Here is an 11,920-nt window from a genome sequence, read left to right as displayed (position 1 = left end):
ATTTATTAAAACAATTTTAATAAAATTTTAAGTTAAATACAAATTCTAAGTCTGTGTTTGTAAACAAAGGGAGTCCAGTTTCTGTTGTACTGTACACTCCGTATACAGACCAATTTATATATATATATATACATATTTCTAAATACTTGGGACATAAAATGTCGTCATCCACCTATGAGTTTGGTCCACTTTAGTATTTATTCACTTTGCAGTTATGTACTGTATCTAGAGTTTAAACCTACTGCTGTGAATACAAATTGAATTTTTGAACAAAGATTTATTTCGACAACATTGTATAATATGGTGAACACACACACATACTACAAAACAAATTTAACAAATAATTTGACTAGGTTTTTGGCCAGATTCCCTTTACGGGGAGGCGTGAAAAAATGTGATACTTCCCCCCCCCCCTACAACTGTGTAAGCATCCAGGGGGGGGTTAAACAATCATATCTGGAAAACATCAGACATTGCCTAAAAAGAAGATGATTTCCTCTAAAGTGTAAAAATCGTGATTTTTCCAAGAGTTTCGTCCCAGCTCATGACAGTTCATGGCGGGCGGGGTGGTGGGATAGAGAATGAGATCAGAGTGTTGAGAGCTGAGATATGACAGGACGGGTCCCAGTACTCCCAGGTTCTCCGGGTACAAAGAATCACTAGAATTACGTTTATTACGCGCATAAATCAAATTAAACTCGGTTCCCCGGAGATTATCACATCTGCGCCAAAGGGTGCGCGTATTGTCTAGGGAGGGTTCCTACGCGCTGTATCACGAGCTGAGAATGTACAGGGGTTTGTATCATCCCAGGTTGACAATGTTCTGAGGTTGGGTTGACAAAATTAGCAGTGTTGACACCCCGGAGTTCGGTTCCCTGGATATAGGTATCGGAGAAGGATGCATAACAATTATTTAGCTCCGACGCGGTTACATATGTTGATGTATTTGTTCCCGGGTCGTCCTGCAGATTAAGACACACAAATTGGTTTCCATTCACAGTGGTCACTTGTAACGGTGCAGCCTCAGGCATAGCCTGGAGCTCTCCCCCTCCTGAACCCAACCCGAGTAATCCGTCCCGGCTCAGGGTTAGGCCGGGTATAGGCTCTCCAACCAGGTTTAGGGATCGAATCTGATCTTCGGTCAGGGTAAAGGTTTGTATGTTTTCTCCGGTTAGGTTTAAACCCTGGAAGGATTCTGCTGGATAGCTCATGATAGGTTCTCCAGTAGCAAGGTTCAGAGAGGGTTGTCCAGGTTGGGTTGGATCCGTGTAGCGTAAACCACTAATGGTGCTTAGGATTGAGGTTCGATGGTGCTGAGTGGGGGCTCGGACACTCTGCCCCCCCTGCTGCATTACTCCAGAGATAGTTGTTAAAAGATTTCTTTCGAATCCTTGTCGAATTAATGGTTTATTTTCTGCATAACGACTGGAGGATTGTCGACTCATTTCACTACAGCGACGGAAGTCTTCGTCCGACATATCAGAGACAGATGACAACATATATGTCTCACTTCGTTCACTCTGATTCAAGGCTTCATAAAGGGTGGCTTCATCTGTTTTTGGATCAATTTCCATATAAATGTGATTAAAAGGGCTCATGGCACGGGGAATATTATTCCTCTTTGGAAATCCCTGCTCAGGATGAATTTTCCCCATGGGAAATCCTCCTGTAGTATGTTGGCACTGAGATTTAAGTCGTAATGTTTTTCGCGCATTTAGCGTAGCTTGGTTTAGATTATGATCAGGAATATTGGTGGATTTCTTCAGATCAACCTCTGTGAGACTAGTCTCCTGGTCCGCGTTAGTAATAGCATTAGTTGTGTTTCTTCTCATTGTTTTGTTCAGTCCCAATGTATCCTGGTTCTTCTGCATTGAGATCATATGCTGGAAATATTGCTGCTCTGTGTCAAGTTCAATATTGTTCTCATTCCTTCCAGACTCATTGTTGATAGACCCGTTCAGCTTAGGGGTCACTGTGTAGAAGTTTCCCTGCTTTTTATCCTTCTCAGAGAGCTCCTTGGTCTTGTGGAAACATGGGATACCTGACTTCTGTAGCATTGATCTGCACTGGTGGGATACACGGAACTTTCTCCAGGTTATAATAGTAGCAAACACCAGTATTGTTACACAAACTAAAGTTGCTACACAGGCAATAATAGTTGTGATATGATTGGTGACAGTGGTTAGAGTTACAGAGACGTCTCCAGGACCTTCATCCATAATCAGAGCAAAGTTGGTCAAATGATCACATTCACACAGAGTATGAGTGATGTTGGTATTTATCATCCTGCACCCGGAGTTTGACCATAACCTGGTCGTGAAGTTCCAGAACACACAGACAGGGTTACTCACGTTCTCCGTTCTCAGATGTTTAAGTGTGATCTTTACAGGATCCTGGAGCCGTGTATGCTTCCCTTTACCCAGAGCTGCGGAGATAACCTTGGAGTTAACAAATCTAAGCGTGGAGTTGGGTCTCTGGGTTGGAACTAGAAGCTCATCGAACTCGTTGTAAGTGGCGAAGATAATCCTAACCGCTCCGTTCTCGCTGTTCTCCCTGAGGGCCCTGGAGGAAAGGAGGATGGAATCCTGCTGTGAGTCCCACATCTCAAGGTTCTCCACAGTAGGGAACCTCTGGGAGACGGTGTTCCTTGCCTGCATCACGCGGATAGACAGAACTAAAAAAAAGAAAATCTAAATTTTACCAAAAATCAAACTTGTTAAAAATAAATATAGAAAATATGTTTATTCATTTATTAATTTGGAATTCACAGCGGTATCCTTAAAACCTTCATCTGATCAATAAAGTAATGTATTCTAGCTTGAAAATTGTTTGATTCTGATAATGCCTACATGCTTAAGTCACTTTTGTAGAGACAACACCATTGAAGACAATCTATTTTAACATTGTAAACATGGATATCTAGTTCAACCACACAAAATTTTTAATGCCAATTAAGTTTACAAACATTTTAAATTCAAATTTAAATTTTTAATTTGAAAAACTTACGTATATTAGTTGTTGGTTTGATAATAATCTTCTCTGTGGAAACTGAGTTGGCGAGAAGGAAAGCATTTTCCTCCAGACCAACCATCAAAGCAGTCGCCGCTGTAGCAACATCGTCGGTGCTAAGGTCCGACCAGGACACGTGGTTTATCCGGTCCAAAATATTACTTCCGGTAAGGACCACGTTCTGAACCAGTTCAGTTACCATGGACTCTCTCTTTTATTAATAATAATAATACCTGGATATCATAATTCATTCTCTCCGCCATATGTTTTAACATTTTACTCGCCAGCCTGAGATCTCCGCCATACATAGGCTGTAGGCCGGATAGCTGGGCAAGGTCGCCTGATACTGTACTGATAGATTCTCCGTCTCTTAACCTTGCATCTAGATTATTCAACCATTTGGATTCACATTCCGCCAGACTAGGGGACAGAGCACTCCACTCAGCAGGACTCCGCCCACACTTCCACTTGGCGAACCCAATAGATCCACCGGGGCACTCCAGAACAGCGGTATCTCCGCCCGCCGTCCAGTTCCAGAAAAGACCCCTGGCGGTGATCGGCGGGCAGTAGTAGGTGAAGTTCAACATTGATATAACCGGATTGAGAATATCTTCCTTGTGTTTATCTTTGAGATCGGAGACAAGATCTTCCAGTGGATGATTCTGAGGTTTTCTCTGGGTTTGTATAACTGGGAGACGAGGTTGGGACGGATTAATGTCTCCGGGTTGGATCGGAAATGGTTTCGGAACCTTAACCTTGATCACACGCTCTGTACTCTCGGTGTAATCATGTTCGTCCTCAATATCCTCGTCCTCGTCTAGGGGCGTGGTCACAGGGTCAACGGAGGTTGGAGAAACCGAGGTGGGCGGGGCAATATCTGCCCAGGAGTTTGGAGGCGGTTCAGGATACCAGGGGGGCCGGGGTCGAGCTGTGGTTGATTTCACAATTTCTAAATAAATATGAATTAAAAATCATATTTTTAGAGAGAGTTGAAAAAGCCAAATTTATCTATTTTTAGATGCATTTGTTTATTTTGGAACCCACTCAAAAAATATCTATAAACAATATTATAAATTCTTAAAGAATATGTTTGGTTAAAATTAATTGTAAGTTTTTGTTTGTTGTTATTAGTTTGTTATGTGGTTGTTGTATGGTTAGTTTGTATGTGGTTGTATGGTTAGTTTGTATGTGGTTGTTGTATGGTTAGTTTGTATGTGGTTGTTGTATGGTTAGTTTGTATGTGGTTGTTGTATGGTTAGTTTGTATGTGGTTGTTGTATGTGGTTGTATGGTTAGTTTGTATGTGGTTGTTGTATGGTTAGTTTGTATGTTTGTTTGGTTAGTTTGGGTGTTTGTATGTATGTATGTTGTTGTTTGTATGTTTGTTTGGTAAGTTTGTATGGTTTGCAATCCTTGCATTCTGCTAGAGCTCGATTCAGCCGTAATTCTGATTATGTGCGTAGTTAAATGTATGCGTGCACGGGGTTGTAAACTGGGAGTATAGATATATAGATATATACGAAGAGATAATGTATTAGAAGTTTATTTGTATTTTGTATCGAGTAAACTTTTATCAAAAAAAAGTTGAAAAGATTTTTATTTTCTGAACTAAATCCTCAAACGATTTTACTCCAAACTCTCGGTCTATTTTAACTACATGTGTTTTCAGGTTTTAAATTGGCAAATTTGCAATTTTTACATTCGCTATATTGCTAATCTTAAATTCACCGTTTTGCAGATTTCTTCAGTTGTTTTAACAGTAATTGAAGGATAAATTATTTTACATCAAAATAACGACACAAGGAACAAACAGATAGAAAGGAGAGATAAAAGAATGAAAGGATGAAAGGATGAAAGGATGAAAGGATTTGTTCAGCATCTTGGTCTTAGAATATCAATAGCAGTTGGACAGAAGCTTTACAGTGGGCTCCAGAAAATTGGAAATTTTTATCATTTAATAAAGTTTTAGTCATTTTTGAGTTCATATAAACTCTATTGCTACAACAACTTTTATTGATATTGCTTTTTTCTGGGCCCCCCTGTGCAATGTGCAAGTCAAATCTAAGGAAGCTGCATTCCTGGATAGAATACGTTATTTGTATTCTATACTTTTGTAAATTTTAAGTTTATCCTACTGCTGTACATAGAATAATTTTCAACTATGTTCATGTACAAATATTGTACTGCTGTACATAGAATAGTTTTCAACTATTTTCATGTACAAATATTGACCAACTTTGTAAGAGTCAGTTCAGATAGCTGAACATACAATTCAGTTTCTTGTTTGTAACTTTTACTCATAATAACCTCGTAGCGTTGAGTACGAGTCCAACTCATCAAAAGTAGTAATAAACAGATTTTTACTGTGGCTGAGCTATACATCGGATACTTTTAATTTGAAGCGATTAAGTACTTCATTAGTGAACGAGCACTATACTTTTTATTGGTCGGATTAATGATTTCCGAAGTTGTTCAAAAGTTTCCGTCCTAAAACCTCTGAGATCTATCTGTGTAATCTGTAGAGAATGAATAATGTCAGTTTAACCCAGTTGATTTGTTAGTTTAGGCTAAATAAATATTCATTCACTACAGAGCCACAATCTTAAAATAAAATTTCAAGATTTTAATTTTTATTTGGAAAAGTTATAAGAAATTTTTACTCAGTGAGAAAGCGAAAATCTAAAATAAAATTCATTACAATTTTAAACATGGTTTTATTTTTATTGTTTTTTTTCTTTAAATAAAGTTTAATTCCCCCCACCCATTTCCCCCTCATTTTATTATAACTATGCCAGCTTTTTCTTGTTTTTATTTCTCACTTTCATCCCTTTCATTTCTCTCTTCCTAAATCCATTAATAACCCCCCCCCCCTCTTCTGTTAATAATATTGAATAGATTTAAATATTTGAAAGTCATCATCCCCCCCCCCCACCTACTTTCCGCCCTTCTTTTGATGAATAAACCTCCCGGAGCAAAGTTTGGTTGGATAAAAAATAAAATCAAGGGATTGTTAACAAATTTGAAAATACAGTCAACTAAACAGAAGAAGGTCAAATTTATCCTATATTACTGGTACAAATTTGTGACCTCGCAGCTCCTCTATTTTTAATTTTGTGCATGTATGAGAAGAGTAAATTTATCTGGTTACATATACGATACAGGGATTGCAATTGTGTCCCTGTAAAAAAATGTGCGTAACGTATCAAAATATTGAATTTTTATGTTTATTTGATATTCCAATATATTTGATACTAGCTGAAGGGCCCGGCGTTGCCCTTGGAATAAAAATTTTAAGAAAAAATTTTTGAAAAAAAATGTTAGAAAAAATATTTAAATTTTTTAGCCTTTAACACCCCCCGGCCACCCATGAGTGTCTACAAAAAATTTCAGCCCAATCGGTCCAGCCGTTTGGCCGGCTATACCCAACATATATACGAATGTATAGTTTTTTAATATAAATATATTCCAATATATTTGATATATATTCCACAGGTTTCTTAAAATTATGAACAATCATAAATTAAAAATTATAAAAGTTACTGAATTTAAAGAAAAATAAGAAGAAGGGTGCAGTTGTAAAATACATTTTGTTGTGGGTTCACTTAGATTGTAATGTACAGTCAATGAAAAGAAATGTGTAGAGTGTATACCGATACATTTTCTTTACAAAGAGTAAATTATGTTTTGAGTTAGGTGTTCTTAAATAGATCTTTTTTTGTTTCTTTACATTCCACTCAACAGACAGACTGGTAGACTGACAGACAAAAGGACGGGCAGACAAAAAGCAGATTTCTCGTTACAAATCATATAAGTAAGCTAATGAACACTGTAAGAAGATTTACTTTAGGTGTTTTTTGTGTGCTACCATTGTGAGAAAATGTAATTAGATGTAATGAGATGTCTCCTGGCTTATAAATAGTAAATTACACGTTTGTACTTAAATATAGTGATAGGTCTGTACGTAAATAAAATTAACGACGATATTTTTAACGGTGTGGTAAATGGATGCAAGCTCGAGCTTTGAAAGCGAAGGTTCAATAAAAAGTTCATTGTGTATTTTTTGTCTTGTACTTGAGTGTTCATGTACAGTTAATGTTTATTCACCTGTGGTACATGAATAGTGTACTTCCACATATTTCCTTGTACTGGGACACGGATCTCCAAATATCCGACTATCCACTGGGACTTGGCATCCATGGACCCCTTGACAGCGGGACCTAATTACTCTGAGGGTCCGGGGGGACATACAGTTGACTGAGTAGTCTGTTACTCCGTGTGGATTACAGATAGCTATGCTGAACCTGCCGAAGTTTGCCCTGATGATGTTGAGGTTGAGGCCGGAGGAGCAGGTGATGTTCAAGATACTCTCCTCACAGGCGTACGCAGTTTCATACGCATCCAGATCGTCTAAACAATATAAGCTTTAGTTACGCAAAATGTAATCTTTTAGCAGTTTAAGTTTGATTTATTTACGACTTAGAAATTTACGTAAATAGACGAGTAGAAAGTTTTTAGAACCATGATAGGTAAAATACAGATAGGGAGGCATTAATATAAAGATAAAAGTTACAGGGCCGGAGTGGAATTTGAACAAAGACTATAGTTTGTATGTTTCCAACTATAGTTCGTATGTCTCCAACTATAGTTTGTATGTCTCCAAATATAGTTCGTATGTCTCCAACTATAGTTTATATGTCTCCAACTATAGTTCGTATGTCTCCAACTATAGCTTGTATGTCTCCAAATATAGTTCGTTTGTCTCCGAATATAGTTCGTATGTCTCCAACTATAGTTCGTATGTCTCCAACTATAGTTTGAATGTCTCCAACTATAGTTTGTATGACTAAGTTTGTATGTATCCAACTATAGTTTGCATGTTTCCAACTATAGTTTATATGTTTCCAACTATAGTTTGTATGACTATAGTATGTATGTTTTCAACTATAGTTAGTATGTCTTCAACTATAGTTTGTATGTCTCCAACTTTAGTTTTTATGTCTTCAATTATAGTTTGTATGCCTTCAACTATAGTTTGTATATCGCCCTTTATCCCTGTAAAACTATGGCAGGTGGAAAGAGTAAAAGTATTCAGACCCTTCCTGGAATCTATAAACCATCCTCTACATACTAGGAAAGAGTGACCCAGAACAAATTCTTAAAATAAATAGAATTAAATTTTTTTTTTGACATTTTCTCTATGAAACTACAAAATGAATTTGAAAGAGAAAGAAAAAAGATTAACTGGACCGCGTTCGGAAGGAAACACAATTTTTAATAAAACTTTATTTTTAAACCTCCCAGACCATTTCTTCTGAGACCCCCTGAACTGGAGAGATAGAAGCCCTTAATCTCGGCTCAAGGTAGTTTACACAGCTTAAACTTTACTCAGGGTGTAAAAATGATCTCCACTGGACCTGGACCATGCAGTAGACTTACAGGCTTTAACTGAGGAGGCACTTTGTTTAAGTTTAGTGTTTACATTTTTGTTATAAAAATGTAGTTTTAACTATTCTAAATTAAAGTAAGAAGACAGTTTTTTTTCTCGACTTAAATTGACTAAAATAAACAATTAAAAAATATAACTGCACATTTGGCCCAAACCTGACACGGGCCAAATTACGGCTTGGAACTTTCTTCCCCTGAATTACTTAAAAACAAGAGTTTTACAGTTCTAAAAAGAACATGACTAGGGCTACAAAAAGTTGAAGTGAGTATGTATGGTAAAATCAAAGAGGCCAAGGCGTTATGACCCAGTCCTTTAAAAAGTATNATATTCAGATAGATAGATATTCTGATATTCAGATAGATAGATATTCTGATTTTCAGATAGATAGATATTCAGATACATAGATATTCTGATAGATAGATATTCTGATAGATAGATATTCTGATAGATAGATATTCTGATAGATAGATAACTGGATAAATCATATTTAGCAATAGATTTATAAGATAAATAGACAAATGAAAAACAAAAGAAAAAATATTTTTAAAGTTTATCGATAGGGTGTCTCAAAAAAAACGGGGAATAAGGGTCTATTTTTAAAATCTATTTACAATTTCCGATTCAATGAGCCCAATTTTAGGCTTCTAGATCTAAACATAACAATTTTACTGTAATAAACTGTAACCTAACATTGAATACAAAATTGTTCAAATGCAGATTTTTTTTTACTTTTTACTTCGCTTCAGTTGGAAACTTTAGGAGCCTATAAAATTGTTATTTCTGGATCTACAAGCCTGAAATTGGGCTTATTGAATCGGAAAATGTAAATAGATTTTAAAAATGGTCCCAATCTTGAAAATCCGATTACGCACGAGTCTGTAGACCTTTATTCCACGTTTTTTTAGACACCCTGTAGTATACATATATATATAAAGCATGAAACATTGTGTTGACGAATAAATGTTAAAAGAAGATTGTTGCATTTTCACTAAAATAAGAAGATTAAGAGAAACGTTATAAAAAATCTTTAAAGAAACAATTTTTTGAATAATTCCAATTTTAAGAATCTTCGATTTTTCAATGAGTTTTCAAAATTATCAAAATTGAAAATAACTGAAAAGACATATGGTAAGTGTATGCCAAAGAGTTCGTATGTCTCCAACTATAGTTCGTATGTCTCCAACTATAGTTCGTATGTCTCCAACTATAGTTCGTATGTCTCCAGCTATGTTCAGCATCTTGGTCTTAGAATATCAATAGCAGTTGGACAGAAGCTTTACAGTGGGCTCCAGAAAATTGGAAATTTTTATCATTTAATAAAGTTCCTTTATTCTTTAATAATTACAATTTATAGGGAAAATGGGTAAACAACTCGGTCAGAAATTCATAATAAGGATTCAATTCACGGTATATTTGAAATGGGTGAAACGATTTAAAAACTTAATTAAAAATAATTTCTACCTGAAGTTGAAAATATTGGAGATGGTAGGACGAGAGAGAGAAGAAGCGCCGCTAATTTCATCTTTTTCTCTTTTTCAGAACTCCTGAAATAAAATGAAATTATTAAAACTGAACATGAAAAAGTTTAGTTTTGAGCTGACAGGAAATGATAAAGATTGGTTGCAAAGCTAGATCTTATCTTGGGTCTAAGATAAGATCTAGCTTCTAATCAGTTGAGAAAATATGCGACTAAGTACAATTAATTAAGACATTGCAACCTTAATTCACATCTAATTAAATGAAATAAAATTGTTGATTTCAATCATTTCCTTTCCCCCTTTAGACTACATTTCCAAATTTTGTTTAAATGATTGAATTCCGGTGACCTTATTAGAGCAGTCGGTCATTAGTATCTACTATCATTAGTCCTACCCTACATGCTTATCAGGGGGGGGGGGGGGGTTACAAAATTTGGGGAATTGGGTGAATCCCGACATCCCCCCCCCCACCCTATCCTAGATAATCATAATAACCACTAATTATTCGTCTGTTCTGATGGATTCTGAATAAGCGAACTCTCACAATCTCGACCATGTTGGGTGTTTCAAAATAATTCCTATCATTTTTTTGGGACATTTAGTAATTAAAATGGGACCAGTTTTAATGCGTGTAATTATCTAAATTCTTTAGGTTACATTTAATTAATTCTATGCATTACAATAATTAATGTTGAAACAAGAATAGGTGACATTTAGATTTACAGGAATCTAATTTTGCTTAAACACGCCATTTGTCAACTCTAATGGGTATCGCACTCAAATGATTCGTTGCTCTATCATCCATTTTGTTTCAGCTGAATTTGCGGATTTTTCAATACAATATTGCTGATTTTTTATTTTTTCAATATGGTGATTTAAGTTATTTTGATAAATTTCAATTTAATCGGTAAATTTCAATTGAATACATAATGTATTTTTATTCAATATGGTGGATTTTAACTTAATATGGGGGATTTTGTTTTAATATGGGTGATTTTAATTTAATATGGTGGATTTTATTTCAATATGAACGGTGGATCATAATTCAATATGGTGGATTTCAAAATTCAACATGGAGGATTTTTTCTCTGTGGTGTATTTCAATGTTTAATGTTTTAGTGTTACATAACCTTTGTTCTAAATAGATAAAGCCGAGTTTACAGATGATAAATGGGGGTCAGGACGGGGTTAGAAACTTATAAATTCGTTGTACGAGCAACATTTTTAGTGCCACATTGAACATTGATTATGGTGCTTAAAGCAGGGAGATAACAAGACAACATGAACATTTATGAATATTGTTAATCAAATTCATGTATTCTGATAAAAACTTGATTTAAAATAAAACTGGACGAGTTTGCTGTCTTTATGTTTAGATATCTTAAAATCTTGAATATAAACAAACTCTATTTTAACCCAATTCTCTCTATCAAGTAGGAATTTGATAAACTGTCAAGAAGTAGATTAATGAAAAAGAGAAAATTCGCGTAAAAAACGACTATCCAAGAAAATCTACCATATTATACAAATAGGCAGATATCCCAGCTATAAAAGTAAAATATCCAAGCAGAAGTAGTGTATCCCAGCCCTAGGCTTGAAAAGGCTTGAAGCAATGACCTTAAAATGCCCTGGGTGATACTCTAATATAACCCATTCGAGGCATATATGGAGAGTTAGTTAAGGTGGGGGGAGAGGAGGAATTCTTTTCCTCGTAATAAGTAGTTGAGTCTTGAAGCTCCGGTGATAATTCAATTTTTAATTCTTCCAGCGGAGACCCTGAGCACTTTATACTACTGGAGAACCGTTGGAAATTATTCTTTAAATTCCTGTGTGCTCATTACAGAACCTAGAGAAGGATTTAGGTTTCCGTAAACCTGTCAGATCTGGAGATCTACATACACACCAGGAGATATATAGATCTAGGGACCAGGAGATATAGATCTAGGGACCAGGAGATATAAATCTAGGGACCAGGAGATATAGATCTA

The 11,920-nt window shown here is 35.8% G+C and overlaps 1 protein-coding gene across 1 annotated transcript in view; it reads right to left on the bottom strand.

Moving 5' to 3' along the window:
• Positions 1-260: 260 nt before the first annotated feature.
• The window catches only part of LOC111697237 (latrophilin Cirl-like), a 19,909-nt gene continuing 8,249 nt past the window's right edge, over positions 261-11,920 (bottom strand). Inside the window, 5 exon segments of the mRNA XM_023467157.1 lie at positions 261-2,674; positions 3,007-3,241; positions 3,243-3,958; positions 7,113-7,415; positions 9,916-9,998. Coding sequence (XP_023322925.1) covers positions 717-2,674; positions 3,007-3,241; positions 3,243-3,958; positions 7,113-7,415; positions 9,916-9,976 — 3,273 coding nt within the window. The 5' untranslated portion in view covers positions 9,977-9,998 and the 3' untranslated portion in view covers positions 261-716.

Source organism: Eurytemora carolleeae, unplaced genomic scaffold, assembly GCF_000591075.1.
Source record: "Eurytemora carolleeae unplaced genomic scaffold, Eaff_2.0 scaffold222, whole genome shotgun sequence".
Classification (NCBI taxonomy): Eukaryota; Metazoa; Arthropoda; class Copepoda; order Calanoida; family Temoridae; genus Eurytemora; species Eurytemora carolleeae.
This window is presented reverse-complemented; position numbering and strand designations above follow the sequence as displayed.